The sequence below is a fragment of the Podarcis bocagei genome (assembly GCF_964188305.1).
Source record: "Podarcis bocagei genome assembly, chromosome: 8".
NCBI lineage: Eukaryota > Metazoa > Chordata > Lepidosauria > Squamata > Lacertidae > Podarcis > Podarcis bocagei.
Window position 1 is genome coordinate 29,225,809 of NC_138133.1, and position 23,418 is coordinate 29,249,226.

A 23,418-nucleotide genomic window follows, 5' to 3' on the forward strand; every position below is an offset into this window, starting at 1 on the left:
AACAAAGTTAATTCACTTTTAAAACAATATAAAATGCATCATTTTTAACTTAGTTACCGTTGTAAAACTTGGCATATTTATGGCAGTTGCAGAGCATGTTTACGTTTACCGGACTTTACTCCCTGGTAAGCAAACAATGGGGACATGGGTGGCGCTGTGGGTAAAACCTCAGTGCCTAGGACTTGCCGATCGTATGGTCGGCGGTTCGAATCCCCGTGGCGGGGTGAGCTCCCGTCTTTCGGTCCCAGCTCCTGCCCACCTAGCAGTTTGAAAGCACCCCTAAGTGCAAGTAGATAAATAGGTACCCCTTTATAGCGGGAAGGTAAACGGCGTTTCCGTGTGCTGCGCTGGTGCTGGCTCATCAGAGCAGCTTCATCACGCTGGCCACGTGACCCGGAAGTGTCTCCGGACAGCGCTGGCCCCCGGCCTCTTAAGTGAGATGGGCGCACAACCCTACACACAACTGGCACGTACGGGCAGGGGTACCTTTACCTTTACCTTTAACCACACAAAGAATTAGAGTAGAAAGTATAAAGGCATTCCATTTTTACAAATAAAACATAAAATTTACCCAATATTAGAGCTGCACCTTATACTAAGCAAATATATAATAGTGTGGTTTTTTCCCCTGTTTGGGAAGGGTACAGGGAGTTGAAAACAGAAACACTGTTTGGTTTGCTAAAACAATTGTGTGTCATTTGGACAGAAACTTCCATTTAGTCTCAATATTAAAGGATAGCAGCATATTTAAATACAAAGCGTAACTTTATACAACACTGAAAATACTGAACCCTAGGTGCAGAAACACATCTTGGATTTGAATGTGGTATATGACTACAGTATACACAAATTAGCATTATTTAATGCCTTGCATAAAAATGTCATTCTTCCTTTTTGCCCCTTCAAACCCAAAGTGTCATCTGGAAGAAAAAACAGGAGAAAAAATATATAATTTCCTGGGGTCCCCCCCCCCCATGGCATTCCCATCTCTAGTTAGAATAAATTTTGAGGAGGATGTGATCAACGGCTACTAACCATGATGGCTGTGTTTTACCTCCACTGCAAGGGGATTAATGTCTGTTTCTGGTGGTTCAGGGTAGATATAAATTTATTCAGGTAGGTAGCCATGTTGGTCTGACGCAGTCAAAATAATAAAAAAATTGTCCCGTAGCACCTTAGAGACCAACTAAGTTTGTTCTGGGTATAAGTTTTCGTGTGCATGCATCCGAAGAAGTGTGCATGCACACGAACTTATACCCAGAGCAAACTTAGTTGGTTTCTAAGGTGCTACTGGACAATTTTTTAATAAATTTATTGATACTGCACCCTCAATGTTCATTGTAGAAGTGGGTTCTCTCTTAGGAAAGTTCAGGGAGAAGAACAAAGTCCAACACATTATTGACTTAACTTAAAGCTTCACAGTGTGTCAGCCTTGCAAATACTAGCATTTGGATAGGACATGTAAACTACTAGTTTATTTGATTATTATTTATCTGTGGCATTTATATAGCCCCCTGGTCAGGCTTACAACAAAATATTGGACACAATCTAGCTAAAGATAAGCACTTTCAAGACCCATTAATTTGAATGTGAGAGTTAAACATACTTATCTCCCATTCAGTTCAATGGGACTTACAAGTCCTTAATATTAGCGGGATCAGGCCGAATGTAATTAAAAAGTAACATTTGAAAAATTTGGTCCTAAAATGTCTTAAAATAAAAACCTTTTACTATTTTTTGTGGTAACTTCATATTTCTTCCCTTCCTTGTGATTCTCTAGGTGCAGCAGTAGCTGGAATTTTCAGAGTTGCTGGAAAAAGCATGGCTCCTTTACAAGCACTGGTGTTTGGAATTGGCCAGACTGTACTGACACTAATTATATCCTTCTCGAGAATTCTTGCTACACTTTGAAACTTCTGTGAAAACTTGGTTTCTAAAAGGAAATGGTCTGCAGTGAAGCTTCCCAGAAGTTGTTCCAGTAGCTGCTGGATTTGAATTGCAAGGAGAAATATTTGGTATGTAGACTTCAAACTAGAGGTTCCGCCCTTTTAGAAAGGAGTTCCCTCTAGAGTCCAAAAATGACACACTACTGCACTGCACCTAATGTGCCTCTGTCACAGGCAAGGTGTGATCAATTTAGGAGAAGCTGCAAGATAAAGCACCTTGTGAAGCTGCTAATTGGGCAAATGGTGATGTGATCATTGTTCGTAACAGTATTGGGGAAAATAGATGGGCATTTCTGAAGAATGGATCATAAATGTGCCAAATGCAAAGTTGATTTGTTTTTGTTTTTTAAAAAATATTGATAGTGTGACCATTTAAATGTGTAGTATTTGAGTGCAGCAAACATAGTTCAAAAAAATTTCAGGTATACCAACAAGGCACTTGTTTATTATTGTAATAACTAACTCCATCTCAATGCAGAAATTTATCAAGCCTGTGGAGAAGAAAGCTGCTTGAGTATTGAATTTATTAGCATTGCCGGGATTTAGTGACTGAAACAACAGTCTGGTAAGGACATGAATGTGATTGATCCAATATAGGAGCTCCTTATGAAAGGATTTAATTAGGATATGTCACATTCACTAAAAGCAGCCTTTCAGTAACATTATGTTATGCTTTTGCTGTTTTATCAAGTTATGGTATGTCCCAAATTCATGGTTACGGATTGGAACAAAGGCTGTATGGGTCAGATGTCTAAAAAAGGTTACAAAAGGAATCCTACATTATTCCGAAAATATATTTGCTTTGACCTTGATTGTTAAAACATTCAGTAATGCTATTTTAAGACCAGGAAGAGCCACAAGTCTTGAAAAGTATGTGTTTACAGTATGGTCTAATCTAAAATAAGTCAAAGATAGATGGGGAAATAATGCAGTTTTTCTATGTGATTATGCCAGGATTCTGAACAAATGTTTATTCTAGTAGATTATCAGTATCAAAAGGGAGAGAATTAAAAATCTTCCTATTTCCCAACCTTGAGATAATTTGGGGATGATTATATGTGACTTTCATATGCTTAGCTTCCAGTAGACCTGTTCTGTGTGTGTTGTTTTAGCAAGAGCAGCAGCGGTGGTGTGACTGTAATGTCTTTACTGTAACATGTTATAAAGTGAATAGAGAGAAACTACAAGGCACTATCTAAATGTAAGTATTGGGAAGGAGTGAATTAATTGTATCTTTGGGCTGATTCACACACTGTCCTTTCAGTGAGTATGCACATGTAATCAGCATGCACAAACATGCCTGTATTAGGAGCTGAAAGAAGGGAGCAGGCTCCCTACTTCCGGAAACCAGTGCAGGTGGCAGTGGCTGGAGAACCCAATTCTGCATTTACCAGAAATTGCTAGATGTTGTCGCTGCTCAATCACTGCACCTTTTTCAACACCACCTCGGTCACTCTGCTGCTGGTGCTCTTCTCTAAGTAGAGTGGCAGTAGCCAAGAATCCCTTTGCTGGGAACTTGGGAAAAACAAGGCATATGCAGTAAGAGAGGACGACTTTAGCTGACATTGCCTTTTCTACTACTTTTGGCTGCTCTAATACAGGTGGTAGTAGGGCTTGATTCTATGTATTTCTTCACTCAGAGTGCAATGTGTGAATTAGCCCTTAGTTTTCTGTTCAAAATTGGCAGTCTGTACATGTCTCTACCTTCCTTCTGGGTGTATGACCACAGGTTGTCATGACAGCAGAAGTTAATGCCTACAGAAATCATAACTGCAGCAATAACACTTTGACAGCACAGTGCTTTGTTCCACAACCTTTCTAAATATTGTGGCAAAATCACAATTTGTAGTTGTATATACTAATAAATTATCACTAGAGGCTATTTTGCCTACTTTGGTCTAGAGATAACACTTAAGACATTCATTATTATTATGTCTTCATTCTTATAGTTGTAGTGATAGGCTGCTATCCTACAAGGACCTATGTATAACTGGAGCTTCTTCACGGTTGTGTTATTGCAGACTTTCGTTTGCCATACCGAAAGATGGAAGCTTTGTGCTCACCCAAGACTCTAAATCAAAGTCATAGGGGAAAGGAAATAGCATTAATACTAGGAGGTATTTAAAGAAACATTGATATATTTTGTTTTTGTTTCAGGTAATTTAATTTAAATGCCAAGGCACATTCTAAACCTACACTAGTATAAAATGCTATTTTAATTTATAGTGCCTTGAGTATATGTTAGAAGGGATTTTCTAGTCCATTGTCAACTTACTCCTGTTTTGTCTCTGCCATTAGCTTGCATCTGATGATAGCTTGTGGTAGTGGTGTTAAAATGAATAATAGGAAAAAAAACTTGGAGTACTACCTGCCCCAGTTCAAGTCAATGCAGAAAAGTTTTTGTTTTTTAATTATAATTTTTATTGACTTAAATATTAAGCACTGTATCTTCAAGCCTTTGGAGTTATAAAACTCCATATTGGTTTCATATTTTATTGAGCATCAGAACATGCTGTATGTGATACTGTTGTGAATGTTGTATGTGAAGTTGTCTGATGTCTAGTGTTATGTGTAGTGGTGTAATGAAGCTGCAAAGCAAACACTTCTCAGGCCCCAGTACTGAAGTAGTTATGAAGACTATATATGTAAATTTCTAAGTCGATTGACTTTAGGGCTATATGAAGAAATGTATTTCTGTACTGGAGGCTCAGATGCTTCCTATGTTGTTTGTGGTTGCCTCATTCTGACAAAACTTACACTTTTCATGAGAAACAAATCCCATCAGTATTAAGGTTAGGTTAGGAATAACTTAAAGGCTAGATATGCACTTTGTTAAATATTGCAACACGTTCATTGGGCAGCAACAATACAGCAGGTTCTGAGTGGCCATCTAGAAAAGGGTCTGCCCAGAACCGCTTTGTAACAGGAAGCAATCTTGGATCATGACTCATTGAACTCAGCTAATGAGTTGTGTTTTACGGTAGATCAATGTATAAAATGACTCTTTTTCTATCAAAAATGGTAAATAAAATCTTCTCTTTCAGTCTCTGTTTGGTAATGAATACTGAAAGGATGTGCTTTAGCCAAGGATAAGTATGGCACTATGCCTTTGAATAGAATACATAACATTTGTATTTTGAAGCGATTGCAGAGTTAGTTATTTATTGCATTTTAAAACCAATTTATATTTTAAAAAAACAATGAAATAACAAATGAAAGTTTCTGATAGCAATATTCTGTATTCGGTTTTGAAAGTAATGTGTAAGTGTAATGTTACTAGGGCCATTTTTTCATATGCTAAAAAGGGTGGGTTTCTTTCATGCAAGTTTAGAGTGGTGTGCTTTACTTAAGGGTGAAATGCCCTTTGTATGAATAGAATTAAAATAATACCTTCAGCTGCTACAGGAAATGAAGGAAATCTACACCAATATTCAAAAATTTATCTGAGGAAGTGATTGAACATTCTACTTAGAAGCATTCTAAAAAGAATCCAGTGTAAAGCTTATGCAACACCAGTATTTGACCATGAACTGAATTACTGTTTGAGAGCAGTTGAAAATTTCGTTGTTTTTTTAATTCCAGATAATCTGCAGGTTTTTTATTTTTAAGGCAGCTTAAGTTTCATGAACTGATCTCTTAACATATTTAGCAATGACATTTTAGAAAATTTTTCATTATTCAAAACCACAGGTAACATTATGTTGGCTTAATTTATTAACATATGGACCAAAGAGGTGGTTAAGTATTCATTGTATTTATCTGTAATATAGCATTTTAAATATATTTTTCTTGATTAAATCTGAGGAAAGCAGTAGTGTTTCCTCTTCAGTTTTGCACTTTGCTATATTTTGTTTCAGTATGATAAACTTATTTTTACTTGAAGCTTGCATATTTTTGTTGTATTGTAGTATAACCAAGCAATCAGCTCTCGGTATAATTAAACGGATTTTTAAAATTAGTTATGTTTGAAGTTTATTATCCATTTGCATGGATAAGTCAATTTTCTTAAGCCTCCCCCCCCAAATACGTTTAAGCCTAATATTTTAAGGCATTGTTTTTAAGCATTTTATCCAAATTCTTGCATAATTGCACACAATGGGTTACATCCAGACTTAGTCATGCTTAGAGTAGACACATTGATTTCAACCCTATAGCAAATAAGAGAAATATGGATCCAGATCCAACAAGCACATACAACTTCTCCTCCTCAAAAATATGATGCTACTTCAGGCCTCATGTTTACTGCTACTGTGGGTAGTTGAGAGATTTTGAAGCCTCAATGCTATATGGTTCTTTCCTTATGAGCTTGACTAGATTGCAGCCTTAAAACTGCATGTTCTGTACTTGTGCTCCCGATCAAACATGAGACACAAACTGGTTCTGAAAAAAATGCTTCGTAGAACTCCAGGTTTTCCAAACTAGCACTCAGTTGTGACTGAAGGTGCAGAGACAATGAATAGGGGCCACAATATTGGAAAAAATGGCTTTTTGTATGGCTCCTGAGGCAAGTGCATTCCTCTTCCATTCAGATTAATGAACGTGAACAAGTGAAGAGGTAACAAGCAAAAAATATGTGAAATAGTTAATTTTCTGTCTACTACAAAAGCTGGAGATATAAGAATGTGGGGCAAGCTGGAGAAAGCTCCCAACATATAACAAACTGCAGGTTTTCTTCCTTATTCTATGCAAATCAGATTGGTACATTTACTTCAAAGATTTGTGAGAGAAAAGTGTCCGGACACATTTGAGAAACCACCACATAGGTTTGATGAACACAGTTTAAAGTTAAAACTTATTTTAAGTTAATATAAAATTATTGAAGTTTGAAATGGGGACATTACCAGTCTGAGGCCAACTCCTTTATTTTGAGTTTTTGCTAAGATGTTTCTAAAGTGATCATTGGCAATGCTGAAGGATCATTCTGGACCATATGTCTGGCAATTGCTACTAAATGTTTTCATATACGGCTTTCTTCTGTAGTTTGTGCTCTTTCGTTTACAAGAGCATGAATCTGCCACTTTACTGCATGATGCTTATGAACACTTCTCTTCTCAGACCCTTAAATTTGCCTAATAGGGGGAGAAGCGCTTGTCTTGGAGAGAAAGGAATGAAAACCTTGTAGCTTTCTCTGAGAGGTTCTAAATGATCCCAGAAATTGTTGGTCAGGTGCATTATAGACACCTGTTCAATTCCATATGGCACTGAAAATTATAGGCTAATCATATAGCCTCTGCACATGAAATGACATTCTGGTTATAAGCTGCTTTGAAATCCTCCCTGCTCTGTATGTGATTGCTCAACACAATGATCAAGTGATCCCCCCCCCCACTGCAATAAATGTTTGCAGTGTGAGGAGAAAATATCATTCTGTGCATTATAAGCTGCTGAGTTAGTGATTCAGTCATGGAGGAAAAATGTTTGTTCATATAAAATTTCTGTATTTCCCTTCATCTGAAAATCACAGGGCAGTTTACAATATAAAAACACAAAAAGTATTGTAACAAACAAAAACAGTAACCCCACTCCCCCAAAGTTTTAAAGGCCATAGATTGTTTAGTTAGCCAAAGGCCTGGGAGAAGAGGAATGTTTTTGCTTGGTGCCTAAAGATATGTAACGAAGGTACCAGGTGAGCCAGGCGTCGGCAAATTTATTTAGCCGCGGGCCAGTCCACTGTCCCTCAGACCTTGTGGCAGGCCAGAGAAGCGGCATGGGGGGGAGCTGGAAAAAGAGGCGAGGGGGGCAAGTAGTCCTCCTCCCCAGCCACTGCGCTTACCTTCCCAGACCCGTGATCTGAGCACCCCTGGCCCTTTCCCCCTCTCCCAGGAAGGGGAAGCAGGAGCCCTTCCCCGGCGCTTTGGCCTCGATGACTCTCGCCGGGTGCTGCCTCTGACAGCAGGCTGTGCTCAGGTACACTGGGAGCTGGCCCTCCTGTCCGGGACGCCCAGCTGCCCTCCAGTTTCACCTCTTCACTGCGCCCCCAGCCCGTCCCGCAGGGCTGGAGCTCACCAGGTGGTGCGTTTGTAGTGCGGCGACGGCTCCTCGCGTTCTTTCCCCAGAGCTCCCACAGGCAGGGTGGTGGCCATAGCCTGGTAGCCCTCGGCGGGCCGCAGGGCAAGTCCATAGCTGTTGGGGGGGGGGGAGAATGTGCAGGGGAAAATGGTGGTGCATAAAAAAAATGAACAGAATCCCCACGGCTCACGCTGATCCACAAACCGTCTGTGGGCCAGATCCTGAAGGCAATTGGGCCGGATCCAGCCTGTGGACCTTAGTTTGCAAACCCCTGAGGTAAGCCTCCCAGGGAACAGCATTCCACAAGTGGGGAGCCACTGCAGAAAAGGCCCATTCTTGAATTGCTACCCTCAAGACCTCTCATGAATGAGGCACACAAGGAAGGGCCTTGGATGATAATCGCAGGGTTGGGGATGGTTCATAAGAGGAGAGGTGATCCTTGAGATATTGTGGTCCTGAGCTTTATAGATCAAAACCAGCACTTTGAATTGGGCTAGGAAACTAATTGGCAGCCAGTGTAGTTGGGCCAGGAATTGCGGTATATGCTCAAATCATGTTGCCATAGTGAGCAACCTGGCCACTGAATTCTGCACCAGCTGATGTTTGCAAACCATCATTAGAGGCAGTCCCAAGTATAACACATGGCAGTAATCTAACCTAGAAGTTACCAGAGCATTGATGATAGTAGTTAGGCTATCCCTGTCCATATAAGGGCATGGCTGGACCACCTGCTGTAGCTGATGGAAAGTACTCTGATCAAAGCTGGTTTTGGGGGAAATGTACCAAAGCACAGCATTGCTTAATCAGCTACAGGATAGATAAGGATTGTGGGCAATGTGGCTTCAAAAACTAGCAGTAGGAGCACACTTGATGCAGAATAAACAGTAATGTGTGTGCACAGCCTTAGTCTTTATTTAACTGACATCTTGCACTAGCAAGTTGACAAATGAACAATATGTAAGTTTGGGGAAGGCAAATATGTTGCACATACAGCTGTTTTATATCCCTGCATCACTTCTGTGTAGAAATGGCATTGGGAGTGTGTGTGCTTTATTTGCTACATGTACATGCCACAATATACTTAAGCCTTGGTCACTTATGCTGAACACATTTTGATATAAGGAAGTGATATTTCTTTAAGACATTGTTCTGTCAAGTAAGCATCAGTCCGTTAGCTGTATATATGGAGAGCCTCAAGGAAACGTGGAAATTCCTATTTGTCATTTACAATTTGTTTGCAGCATGTGGCCCAACTAAAGAGGCTGCTTCTAATCTGCTTTACATGTTTCTCCCCCCCCCCCCCGGGCAAAAAATGAGCGCACAAAAAACAGAGTGTGACTTCTGGGGTAACGGTTAAAATAATAATCTGTGTGTCTAGGAATAGTGAAATGAATGAGGATGTTTCCCTTTCTTCTGCTCCAACTGGAAAAAAATACATGAATGAAACTTCATTTGCATTTGTAAAACACTGATAAAATAGTGTGGGTCTGATCCAATGGAAGGAGCTGTTTCCTTCATTGAAATGAATGGGTGTGCTGGTGTGTACTGAAGTGCATGCAGTATGTGGCTTTTATGCTTGTTTGCCCAGGTGAGAATTGTGGAGTCAGACCAAAAGGTAAGAACTCTTGAAATGGGAAGGACCATTTTTAAATTATAAGTTCATATTCTGTAGAATATTATATTGTACAAAGGTAATGTTTTCATTATCCTTTTAAGATATATGCTGCCTAATGTGTTGTCGTATATTGCATGTTTTATATAATAGTTTAGCTCTAAAGAAAAAGGGATAAAACGTTTTTGTGTATAATATGTTGTAAATGTATATTTTTTTATAAAAGCAGCTTTTTAAATTTCTCAGTCTGTACAAACTACCATGTAAATAATTTCCTGTAAATAACTTCTTGAACAATAAATGTTTTCCATTGAAATGTTTCCTTTTTTTACTTTGAAGGAACTGCTTTGGTATTTTCCATTATGATAGGCAGGATTCACCCAAGGAGACCCATCAGCAGAAGCCCTGTGCAAGGACTTCGCTTGCACTATGGAATACCCCCCGCCCAAGCTCACTCCCTGAAATTGATTGGGGGGGTGGAGAACCCACCCCACCCCCAAGCAATATGCACACCATACATTTAAATCAACCCCCCAGAAGAATCTGGGAATAGTAATTTACCCCTTCTAGTGGTATAGTTCCTATCACCTGTAACAAACTAGTTCCCAGGATTTGGAATTGTGTAATTTAAATGCATAGTGTGCCAGGTGACCTAAAGCTGCTTTTCTTGAAAAATCTTATAGTATTACACGTTAAATTCTTTTAACTTCATTTAAACACAAGTTCTAATAATTGGTGCTCAAGGGGAGTTCATATTACACCTTAATAATCTATGCAATGAATAATAAAAATAGCCAAGGACAATTCACATACAAAAGAACAAAAGGATGTGTCATCTTCCCAAAAAGTCTTTGCCTGCTACCTAAACGTTTCCAGCAAGGGCCTCAGCTCTGAGGGAAATGTTCCATAAAGCAGGTACCATGACACAAAATCTCAACCCATGTCTTGCCCAGTCCATTATTTGATTGTTAGCTGATCTAGGACCATTATCGCAGTGGGGAGAGGTATTCTTGGAGATACTGGCTCTTTCTTTCCATGCAGAGTTCATTCAATATATCACATGGTTCCAAAAAAATTGTACAGACCAAATTCCCAGTTTTACATCGACTTCTGGAACAAAATGGCCATTTGTGAGTGGCACTGATTTGATAGTGGTTCAAAATAGGGGGAAAACAAGAAGATGGAGCAGATTTGTTCTCTGTTCAGAAGGCAAGATTAAAAGTAAAGGGTGGAAATAGCATAGAAGCAGATTGTGATTAAATTTTGGGATAAAGGCCCACTGTCAAGCAGTTCTTCCTGTTCGGAATACAGTGGTACCTCTGGTTACAAACTTAATTTGTTCCGGAGGTCCGTTCTTAAGCTGAAACCGTTCTTATCCTGAGGTGCGCTTTCACTAATGGGGGTTCCCGCTGCACGCACGCCTCTGCCGCTCAATTTCCATTCGCATCCTGGGGCAAAGTTCACAACAAGGAGCAGCTACTTCCGGGTTAGCGGAATTCGTAACCAGAAGTGTTCGTAACCAGAGGTACCACTGTAGTCTATGGTGGGAGGTGGGGACCCTCCTTCAATGAAAGCACATAAACAGGCTGGACAGCCAATTTGGCAGGTAGGGATCCTTTTCCAGTAGCATAAGTAGTGGTTACTGGAATTATGTGGAAGAGTCTACATTTGAGTAGAGCATCAGTGTAGATGACAAACTGATTTGACTATTAAGATGTTTTACACAAAGGTACATAACATGCCTGGTGGGCAATTTGAATAATAAAAATGATGAGGACCTGTTAGCTTCAACTGATCAGTTAAACGAAGCATTTTGATCTGTAGGGTAGGAGATCTGTCACTAGGTGGTGCACTTTGCTTCTTCATTTTCATCAAATGCATGGCACTGAACTTTCCATTCATCTCAGCTCATTTGAATAGTTTGCATGTTATGTAGTGACATTGGTCCTACAGGATTTGGACACAATGTGATTCATCTTTTTCAACAAGTTTTGTGTCTTCATCAGAAAACCCCGACTAGATTTTACCTCTCTTGTCAGAGTCAGTATGCCTTTGAATACCGGCTGCTGCAAATCACAAGTAGGGAAAGTGCTGCTGTGTTCAGGTTCTGCTTTCTGGCTTCCCATAGGTACCTGGCTGGCTACCATGAAAACAGGATGCTGGATTAAAGGAACCACTGGCCTGATCCAGCTCTTGGCGGCCTCTGTCTGTCTCAACAGGCAATGGGGTGCACCTCTAAGGATGAAGCCAAACCGCTGCATTAGCACTGTAGTGACTTTGGGACACAAGCCTGGGCAGTGTGCATGGGGGTCCTGGTCTGCCCAGATGACAAGACCCCCCTCCCACCCTTCAGCCTAGCTGATGTAGTCCAGAGGAAAGCAGAGCAATATATTTGGCACCAGCTTAGCTGCAAGAGTTGCTGGATGGAGTCGTACAAGGCACCATCAAGCTGTCTTAAGGACTCCACTCCAGATTTGTGTAGGGTTTACTCCTTAGCCTTTTCTTCTCCCGAAGATGTCCCTCAAGGCAGTGGAGGTTTAGGACCAGAGTTTACCTTCTAGATGGACTACCTTCCCAGGTTGAAGAGCCCCACCTGCCCCTCACTTTCCTCTACAGCAGCTTTCTTGACGAGACCAGCTTTCTTGGACCCTATTGGTTTCGTCTGCTCAATCTTCCAGAGCCTGTGTTCACATGCAGAGAAAGTCCCTAACTCACCGAGGGTTTGAGACACATTGGCTACCCTCACCTGATTTAGCTGGCCAGTCAAAGCTGCTCCTGGGGTGTGGCCACTGTCTCAGCTTCTTGGAGCCACAAGTGTGAATGGAATTCTAGGCTAGATGGGTCTTTGACCTGATCTAGTAGGGCTCATCTTCTAGAATCATAGAACTGTAGAGCTGGAAGAGACCAAGTCCAGCCCCCTGCAATGCAGGAATCTTTTGCCCAGTGTGGGCCTCGAACCCACAACCCTGAGATTGCGTCTCATGCTCTACCAACTGATCCATATGTTCTTATTCTCCACACCTAGGATAACTCTGTTGTTTCTTTACGTGTTTTCTTATTAAACCCTACCTGCTCAAAATACCTCAAGGGCTTTGCAGTTTACATCCCACTGTTTTAGTCTATAAACAGGTTCTTAACAGATATTAAAATGGAATAAGCCCAGAGGAGTCATTGAAACAGATGGAACACCCACCCTTATCAGCTGCTTCCTTTTTCACCCAAAAGACTGTGTAAAAGTGACTAATAAGTTCCAGTAGTAATGAACCAATAGAAATCTTTAACAGCCTGTGAAAAACCTGTAAGTGCCCTGGTCTGACCAGCATGGACCTCCACAGGTATAGCACCACTAGAGGGGGGTCCTCTTCCTCAGAGCCATTGACCTCTCAGCCAGCAGAAGTCCTCCAAGCAGTTCTTGATGATGCTAGACAGGACTAGTGTGGTGCCCTCTAGATGTTGGTCTCCAGCTGTCATCAACCCCAGCAAGCATGGCCAGATCTTAATGAAGTTCCAGTAAGACATGTAATTGCATGTAATTGTTTTTCCTGACCCTGAGAAAAGTTTGCACCCAGGGCAACTGCCCAGAGTACCGGCACCTTATTTTCTTAAAGAAACAAAGCACTGCTTATCACCATATCTCACTTTAGCATATCTAATTGGGTGGTTATATATACCAGTAGCAAACTCTTAATTCCTCTTAGTGCATAAACTGATGCAGCCCACGCAGCACCGCCTGCATGCTAGATGTGAGGCATCTGCTGGCTTGGAGAAACCTCCAGGTTTGCTGAAGAACAAAAATGGGGGGTACTAAGCAGAGGGACCCCCCCCCCCAGAGAACTGAGCATGCTCACTGGATGCAGGATGCTGTCTTTGGAGGAATGAGGAATGGAAAATGGTGAGGAGGAACGGAATAGAGTATTCAGAACAGAAGTGCTCCACACAACATCTTTCTGTTGCTGCTCCCACTCACATTTCTTCTCAGATGGTTTTAAAAAGAATTATATGGAAGTTTGCCCTATTTCCTTACGACTCTGATAAAAACATGCACTTGCAGAAGTCCTGCTCCTAACTTTTTGGACAGAACGACCTGTAGAATCCGTTCGGTAAACATCATTAAAGTTTCCTGTGGAAACTTCCAAGGGAAGCCCAGGGCGATCTGGCAAGGTCTTGCTGCTGTCAAGTAACAAAAAGAACAGGACTGATTCTTCCTATCAATTTCAGAACAACATTTGCTGGTAGTTGGGAAATGCAAGATCTAGATGTACTTTCTTGATCATTTCTCTGAATGAGGCTTTGCGGCACACTTCAGAACATCAGTCGGATATTAATGTAGTGGTTTTTTAAATAATGATGATAAGAAAGACAACGAGATTCACAGAACATTTTGTATTCAAACAGGTAGCTATTGCCCAAGCCTTGTTCTGTGAGGCTTGATGTTACAACTCAGGCCCAGTTAAGCTAGTTCATTTCCACTGAAAACCAATTTGATGCCATTGGAAACTAGTGTGCTTCCTTCACACTGTTACGTTGTTGTTTTTTTGTGTGGGTGGGGTTGCAGGTGCATTCTGGAACATATCACTGGTGCTACAAAAATGTATTCATGGTGGATTTATACTGGACTGTTCACACATTCTGCTTTATTAGTTCTGTAATGCTTCCCTAATGTTAATCACTTTATTCCCCAATTGAGGAGTACTCTTGCACTAAAGTGCAACAAAAATGGGACACCCCCCCTCACAGAGGCCATCTGAATGGGAAATAGTGATTTTCCAGGTGTTTTCTCTTGTGACATGGCACACTTGAGGCTTGTTTCCAATGGACTCCCAGAGAAGCATCAATTCAGTATTGAGAGCTAGGACCTCTCCATATGTCCCTTTTTATTGCTTATCCATGATGATTTGTGCTCACAATGCTAGCAGGATGGTCACACACAGTCCCACTTTGAATACACTTGGTGCCTTTAGATGCTTTGGTACGGCCACACTGCTTTGTTTCCAATCTGTGCATATCCTTCCACTTTCTGCTGAAATCCTGTAATTTTTTATTACTACAAAAGTAAGCCCTGGCTTATTTTTGTGCTGCTTTTGCGGTGCCTCTCCAGGCAGCAATAATGTTGTGACATTGGGGCGTCATTGCAGAACAAACTGAAGCAGATTAAACCCCCCACTCATACAGTATGATTGTGTCACAAATACACCCGCAATAAATCTCCCATCTGGAGGGACCCAAAGTCTGCACAATCAGAAATATTGTGGACTACAGCTCTGCTGTTTCTGCACCATTTCAATCCTTGTTGAAAGCTCCCCTGTGTAAAAATAAATAGAAAGAAAGAAAGAAAGAAAGAAAGAAAGAAAGAAAGAAAGAAAGATTTCTCCATGGAAAGGAAACATAGCACAGAAGGGAGTTCAAGAACCCAGAGCCCTCTTCTTAAATGTACTGGTTTTTTATGGGCAAATCTTTCTGGAGCTTCTACAGTCTCAAGAGGGTTATCCAGATATGAATATCAGCTGCTAGGGACAACTTTGAGTCAAACATCAGAGTCTGCTTTCAGATGGAAAAAGGAAACAGATAAAATATATACCATACATGGCTGTGTTCAATGCAGGGACAGCCAACATGGTGTCCTCAAGCTGTGTGGGCCTACAGTTCCTATCATCCCAGCCAACATGACCACTGGTCAGGGACGATAGATGTTCCACAACAACTGGAGGGCACCCCATTGACTCTCCCTGATATTATAATGTGTCATTTGGCCACTATACTAAGCCACAGTTCTTGCTGCAGTCCTAATAGGAAGAGAAAATATTAAAAAAAAATTCCTAAGGTATAACAACTTCTGTAGTGGGTGATTCAGACTTGAGTCTGCTAGCCCCTTGCCAGATGGGGAGCAGCAGCAGCAGCAGCAGCTGTCTCAACACCTGTGTGGAAGCAGGAATGCCTGTAATACTATCTGTCCAATTACTTCCTGCAAACAGGAGATGGGTCATGACCGGGTTAAACTAGTTGATCTTTTCCTGACAACTATAGAATAAGAACTGAAAGCTGACCTTCTCTTTCCATCTTAACATGTCACAAACATGTTACTTAATGGGGGATATGGCTGGATTTACCATCTTGCTTGGTCATATGCCAAGGATGCTTCAGAAGCACAAGCTCTCACAGCCCAGACACTGACCATCAGGCAGGAGCAAGTCAGATGTCAGTTATGGTCAACTCACCAATAAGACAGGAGTGGAAGAGAAGTCTTGTCTGGGGTGATTTGTCACATACCCCACCCACATGACTGAAGGTCCAAGAAATCCATCCCTCTGTTAGGAAGCTGGGAACTGAAATTGGGCAGAAAGGGGGAACAGTCAGTCATATTGCATCATCATTACAATGGGGGAAAATAGAATGAATAAATCATCAAGAAAACCCTAATCATATAAATATCTTAATCTGATTTGGAATGGATCATCCTTTTTTCATGGCAAGCATATAACACACAAAAACAGACACCATAGAACAACAATAATTTGAATAGCTTTCTTGAGAGATGGTTGCTGAAGGTTTATTTGCACGATCGTACACGTACGTGGGTGGCACTGTGGTCTAAACCACTGAGCCTAGGGCTTGCCGATCAGAAGGGCAGCGGTTCGAATCCCCACAACGGGGTGAACTCCTGTTGTATGGTCCCTGCTCCTGCCAACCTAGCAGTTCAAAAGCACATCAAAGTGCAAGTAGATAAATAGGTACCACTCCAGCGGGAAGGTAAACGGCGTTTCCGTCTGCTGCTCTGGTTCGCCAGAAGTGGCTTAGTTATGCTGGCCACATGACCCGGAAGCTGTCTGAGGACAAACAGCAGCTCCCTTGGCCAGCAAAGTGAGATGAGCACCACAACTCCAGAGTCGTCCGCGACTGGACCTAACGGTCAGAGGTACCTTTACCTTACTTTTACAGTATTTTACTTATGGTGTTGCTATCCTGGACTAAAGTCTTGGATAATATTAGCACAGGTTTGTGACACCTATTCCTTTCAAACCTCCCCCCGGATCATATCAAAGGTCCATCTGGCCTAATATGCTGTTTCCTACAGTGACCGACCAGATGTTTCAGGGAAGCACACATGGGTTGCTTTCTGCCTTTTAGATTCTGCTGCCACGTGCAAGAAAATAACAATTTCATGCATCAGAAATATGTTGCCATTGCCCCGCAGTTTTGGGGTATTTTTTAATGTTCATTCATTCATTTCGACAGATGACTGCAATTGTTCCCTAACATCTGGATGACCTGTGTAAGAGCAGCAGGAAACCACACGTGCTTTATCAATTGCGCCATATGTTTATAATACTGAATGAGTGCTTAAAGCTCTTCAGGAAGAATTTCCGATACTCTGAATGGATTTGATTATCCACCAAGTGTAGTAGATGGTGAACTCACCCACTTCACTTTGGGAAAATATTCTCCTCCATTGAGAAAGTGAATAATAAAGATAAAAAGGGACAAAAGGCTCAGGTGTTTAGTAATGATTTTCCTTTCCCGGTAGTGAAAGAGAGAAATTCTTAACAGTTTTTTTACATCAGGGACGTGGTGATCAATAGAATGATGGGATGCTTTTGAATATGTTGTATCAGGCAAGATGCCACAATTCTGACACAAGATTGGTGTAACAATTACTGTGATGCTAATAATTACAGCATCAACATATTTTCATAAAATTCTATGATTCTATGATCCATGTAAATCCTCCAGAACAATCAATTTCTTCAGGATATAGATTGTCTTTTGGAGTCTTTTGGAGGCTGACCTCCTAAATGACAAGTTATGTTCTAGCCAAGTCCTACAATCCCATTCCAAGATACTGAGGCATAATTATCCAGCAATTTGACATGGCAACCACATTATATTCTTGAATCACAGACTTTGAGAAGATCAGCACAGCTGATTGATTTAGGTCACGGAAGGGAAACTTGTGGTTTTCCCGATCTTGTTGGACTCCAACTCCCATCAGCACCAGCCAGCATGGCCAACAGTGAGGGATGATGGGAGTTGTAGTCCAGAAGGCCTTCTCTGATTTAGGTCATCCAAGTCTGCGTGCTCAAGGGAAGCAGTGGTGTTCAATAATTTTCGCAATAATGAAAATAGAAAAAGCTTGGGTTGGAATCAAGCCTTTGTTTATTATAAGCATGTAGATAATCAACGAAAGGAAGCTGGCATCTGCAGAAGTTATGGATTAACCATTAAAAGAAACTGAGATGGAAATGTTAAAAGGGAGATACCGCAGATCAGCTCCAGAAGTGAAAAATAAGTTTACATTAATTACCTCTAAGTGTTTCTGCTCTTTCCCTTTCCTGGAGGATGGGAACAAACCCAAAAATATTTTTGTTCCCCTTTGGAAATTAATACTCAATGGGCATCACATGACCAAAGGAACACAAATAGTCCAAAGAGTGGGTAATCCAGGTTTTCCAAGGATGCTGAAGATTTTCTGAACATTGTGTTTTCTCCTTCACTGCTGGGTGGAGCACGTGGAGGCTACAAATTGCTGAGCCGTGCTGGGACCTTTGCCACACACAACTGAAAATCTGCAGTTGCTGGGAAGGCTTGGCACGGGGTTTAGGTTTCATTTCTTGGATTGCGCCAAACATGATCACCAGACAGAGATCCTCGATCGCTTGCCTGTATGCTTGAGTGTATTTTCATCCATTCATTCTTTGGCTGCAGCATTTGTTTTTGGCTCTTCTGGAATGTGACCCATTGTTGTTGCAGTTGCTTAAAGCCAGGCCTTTGGTTTATCCTATGGTCCAGGCGCGTAAATAATTTCCCTGGGGGTTGGGGAGGGTGCTGCATTCTTGTTTTGTACAGCCTCTCCTGACCAGCCAGCACCATTTGAGTTCTTGTCCTCTTGACATCCTGTTCTGCCTTCAGAGATTCAAGCTGCTGAAAAGTGGGGGAGAGAAAATCCCTTCTGCTCAGGAAAGCATTGTGTGGTGCCTGGAAAAGAAGAATGGCATTCGTTTTTGGAAGTTTTAGTGAAACACATGCATGCACAGTTCAAGACACGCAAGAGGAAAGGCTTATGTTCCTGGTTTTGGAACTATTGGGGAGACAATGATGAATTTCACACATACGCAGAGTGCAGCAGATGCAGGAGGAGAAGGTTGAGGAGATCTCCTTCTTCCAAACTCAGGCTAAGACTGACCAATGCAGTCGCAGCAACACTGGAGAAAAATTGCAGCTAGCCTGCTCTTAAATGGGGAGGGAGATCGTTCAGATTTAAGAGCTACTTCCACACAGGTTAATGATTAGGATTCCTTACAGAACTTACCGGTATATCCTGCCGTTTCTTCCAAAGGAATTCAGGGTGGCAAACAAGCATTAAAAAAATAAAAATATTTTTTTAAAAAAACAATTCCAATACAGAGGTAGGCTGGGGAAGATCTCAATTTAAAAGTCTTGTTGAAAGAGGTGCCAAAAAAAGCCCCACAGAGATTTCGCCAGTCTGCTATTGAAGGGGAGGGAATTCCAAAGGGCAGATGCCACAGAACTGAAGGCCCAATTGCTCCATTGAGCAGAAGAGACCTTCTGGTGGCATCTGCAGGAAGCCATCACCTGATCACGAAATTCACCAGGTCGAGCAAACGCATTAGGGGCAGCTTCACTGCACACACTACAGAGAAAGAGGACAGGAAAAAGTTCGTTGTCAGTTTAGCTTGGCAGGGCTTGCACCATGGGACTGTTGCGGCCAGTATACCATCTGGCCGGCTGAATCAAGTTTTATTTCTGTAGCGACATGTAATCTGACATTCTGACAAGGGAGTTGCAAGGGTGCGCCCTGCCAAGACAGAACGAGGCTTGTTGTGGAGAGAGGAGGCACCCGAGAGACGGACGCGCAGCATTGTTTCTGGCTCAAAGTGCATTGTGTTGGCTCTTCAGATTCCTTGGATGGGATGTTTGAATATTTCACATTTGATTGAACTCATCCTGTACCAAAGGAAAATAAAAGAGAATCTAAAGGACGTGACCCTCGTTATCCCTTCCACCAGCTGGACAAGAAAATAGCTTCTAAAAAATTATTTAAAGGGCCCAGATTTTTATCGCTGCAATCTTATTGGTTTCAGCAGGGCTAAGAAGAAAAAGGGGACTTGGCAGCACCAGTTTTTCTGACATGTGTTCTCCATGCTACTAATAACCTTGGAAATGGAGAAAATGGTCATCGACCTCAGAATGAATTTTTCATGCTGTGCGATGACTCGCTGTTGACCCCTTACATTTTGTTTCACTTGGATATCAGCATTATCACACACACAAAAAACCCTTTCGGTTGGTTTTCTGGTTCTCATTGCCAGTTTGAGGGTGAGCATACTATAAATCTAAAACACTTCCCTCATATTGAAATGCCTTTACAACTTCAGCTGTTTGGATTCTTGAACCAACACTTCTGAAAAAGATAACAGTGCTGCTACAGTTTAATAATGCAATGGCATTTAATGGGGGGGGGGGTTCAGTGAGGGGTTCAGTTTGGGGGCAAAGCAGTGGTTTCACCTCCAGCAAGTAGTCTTTTGAACCAGTGCAGGAGACCGCTTGGGAATCAACTTCCTCAGGTTTTGGGATGGAGGAAAAACTCATTTTGGTTTTTTAATGAAAACCAAATTTAATTTGGTTTGCACTTCTCAAACCAATACATGAACTGAAATACAGCTATCCTTCAAGATTTGCACATCTCTGATTTTGCAAGGCAATTCTTCAGCCAAACAATATGTATGAAAAGTGTTTTTACTGGGGAAAATGTGCACAAAAGTGCATATATTAGTGAGAATAGCATACAAAAATGTGTTCGATTAGGGAAAATTGCTTGCAAAAATGTGCATCATAGTCAAAACATCATACAAGAATGTGTTTATGAGAAGAAATTTGCACTGAAAGGCTGATGAAATTCATGAGGATTTGTTTTTTTAAACCTCTGGAATATGGAGAACTGAATTAAGACTGGGAAAATAAGAAACTAACTGAAACTGACAGGTCCATCCATTCCTGCTATGTTTCCATGGTGTAAGAAAGCCGGGACACAAATATGAATGGGGGGATACTTCCTACTGAATTTTTTAAAAATCAGAGAGTAGGTAAGCAATTGCTTAGCTTTCTCCCCTTGAAATCAGTGGGCAAGTGCTTCTGTTTTCCAGGACTGTGGCCAATGATCATAACTTCGAGGGCCACTGCATTTTCCACCATGCACAGGACTCCCGCATTATGGTCTGCTGTTGAGAGGCGGGCTGAAATTTTTCCTCCTGGCCAGATGGGCGAGCTGTTGCTCTTCTGATGCAAAGAAGAAAGAACAACAATGACCTGTTTGGAAAAGCCCAGGCCTAAGAATATACTAAGGTTATGGTTCTCCCTCCTGCCTCCGCCTCCTCCTCTTCCACACGCAGCGTGTCCCCTTCGTAAAACGGGAATATAGTAATCAGGGAAATATGTGTTGGCTGTTTAGCAAAAGGGTCAAATCCATTTAGGTGGAATTCCAGTCTCTCTGCAATAACAATGGCAGGAAACCTGAGGGGAGAGGGGGAGCTCCTTGGGTTGACTTCTGCCAGCAAGTCTCTTGCAGAGGATTGTTGAAAGACTTGGCTGGCAATCGGCAGCTTTCTGTTTCTTTGTGCTGGAATGCTGTGATTTTTTCCAAACACAATGGAAGACCTGGGGTCCAAGGCAAGCAAAGCAAAATGACAGGAACTTCTCCTTTTATTATGGGGGGCGGGGGGGGCGGCGCAAGGGAGGGATAGCTAGATCCATTTTGCTTAGGCCTTGCATTATTTACATTGGCCTCAAAGGAGTATGCGAATGTAGCCTTCTGGTCGCAAATCTGTTCTCCCAACCTGCTCAGCAGGTTAAAAATAAATAAACAAACGGGTCCCCGAATTGCACCCTGCGAGAGCAGACAGTGAATGTTTCGATTGATCTTCAGACTGTCTGCACTAGTGTTTACACACCCAACAACTGAAATGCACAGGGGCAGTAGTTTGACTGCACGGTTACAGGCACACAGTAAGTGGGCGGTTGGACCTCCATCAAGATGCATTGATGCTGCTTCCTGGGAGGTAGAAGGGGAGGGGCAGGGTAGCATGGAGGCCAAGGTGGGGCCAATGCACCAGCAAAGGCAATCTCGCCACTGCCTCTCCCGCTATCTCCCGGTAAGCAGCAGCAGCAACATGGCGGTCAGGTGAATAGCACTACCTCACCAGAGCGCCTGCAATTGTAATAATAATAATTTATTATTTATACCCTGCCCATCTGGCTGGGTTTTCCCAGCCACTCTGGGCAGCTCCCAATAGAATATATAAAAAAGCAACAAAACATCAAACATTAAAGACTTCCCTAACCAGGGCTGCCTTCAGATGGCTTCTAAAAGTCAGGTAGTTGTTTATTTCCTTGACATCTGGTGGGAGGGCGCCACTACCGAGAAGACCCTCTGCCTGGTTCCCTGTAGCTTTACTTCTCGCAGTGAGGGAACTGCCAGAAGGCCCTCGGCGCTGGACCTCAGTGTCTGGGCAGAACGATGGGGGGGGGCGACGCTCCCTCAGGTATACTGGGCCAAGGCACATCCTGCCCATGCAATCCTCTTGCAAACAGTTTTCTGCAATGTTTGGGGGGAACATAAAATGGTTGAGCAAAGTAGGTTTGCCAATCCAGCCCTGCTACTACTCAAGAGTGCTGTGTCTGCCTCAGGTGGCTGGTTTGGGTGTCACGAAAGGGCAGAAAATGGCTAATTGTTTCATATTTTGCTGTTGTCTTTTTACTGGGAAGGGAAGAGATACTTCCGGAGTTTTCTGCTTCAGGCACCAAAATAATTCCTCTGGCCTTGAGTCATGTTATTTATTTATTTATATCCTTCATTTGTTGCATGAATAGGCTACCTTTTTGTCCAAGGAGCTCAAGGCGGTGTACATGGCTCTCCCCCTCCACATTTAATCCTCACAGCAACCCTGTGAAGTAGGTTAGGCTAAGAGGCAGTGATTCTGAGGAGCATGTGGCAGAGGCAGGAGGCCTGGGAATTGACCCAGGAGAGGCGGCCAGCTATTTATGGGGTTTGGTGCCAGCCGTGAGGCAGGAGCCAGGGCAAAGGGGAAGAGGAATGGTTAGAGCTGTTGGAAATGGGTGAGCAGGACGTGTTGGAGTCTGTTCAGGTGAGGGATGGGCCAATCAAATCCCTCCCATCCCCTACCCGTAGGAGGGGGCTGAAGAGGAAAGAGCAGTGACGGCTTCTCTGTAGGAGAAGCCTCAGCTTGTTTGTGCACAACCCATCAGATGAGAGCACATAAGCTATTGCACGTGCGCCGACTCAGGAAAGAGATTGGTAGTGGTTCATGACATCATTACATCGCATCCGGGTGTCGTGCACAATGTCACAACATTGTGTGTGAAGCCCAGATGTTGACGTCTGGGTGTCACGCAGCAGCTCGGCTTTCATGGCTTGTGGCTCCTCCTAGATCTCCTCCTCCTCCTCCTGCCGCCACCACGGGCCAGGGGCTTCTTCTCCTCCATGGAACCTTGTGCATGACACCTAGACAAACATTGAGGGGTCTCAGCCCCCCACTAACAAATATCAGAGGGTTCAATGGGGTTCAGCCCCCAGGAGTCTTGCCCCTGGGCTGTTGGGGTGTGTGTGGTCCCCCTGTTGCTGCAATATACATGTCTGTTCAAAAATAAGTCTATTGTGTTCAGTGGGACTTGTTCTCAGGTAGGTAGGTATAGGACTGCAGCCTCAAACATCTTTTATTTAAATCAGGGATAGGGAATCTGTGGTGCATCTGAATGTTGGACTACAACTCCCATCATCCCTCACTATTGACCTTGCTGACTAGGGCTGATGGGAGTCCA

General features: G+C 42.5%; 1 protein-coding gene across 4 annotated transcripts in view; it reads left to right on the forward strand.

Annotated features, from left to right (window-relative positions):
* Positions 1–23,418, forward strand: part of TMEM170B (transmembrane protein 170B) — an 81,435-nt gene that overhangs the window by 6,531 nt on the left and 51,486 nt on the right. For 2 of the 4 annotated variants that reach the window (XR_014011065.1, XR_014011066.1), the window contains exon 3: positions 1,781–2,015. Coding sequence is in view for 1 of the 4 variants with exons in the window: in XM_081206675.1 (XP_081062801.1) it covers positions 1,781–1,911 (131 nt within the window). In the remaining 3 variants the exon portion in view is untranslated. Of the gene's footprint in view, positions 1–1,780; positions 9,259–16,800; positions 16,999–23,418 lie in introns of those variants that run through there. The other 2 variants (XR_014011067.1, XM_081206675.1) reach the window with 2 other exon arrangements.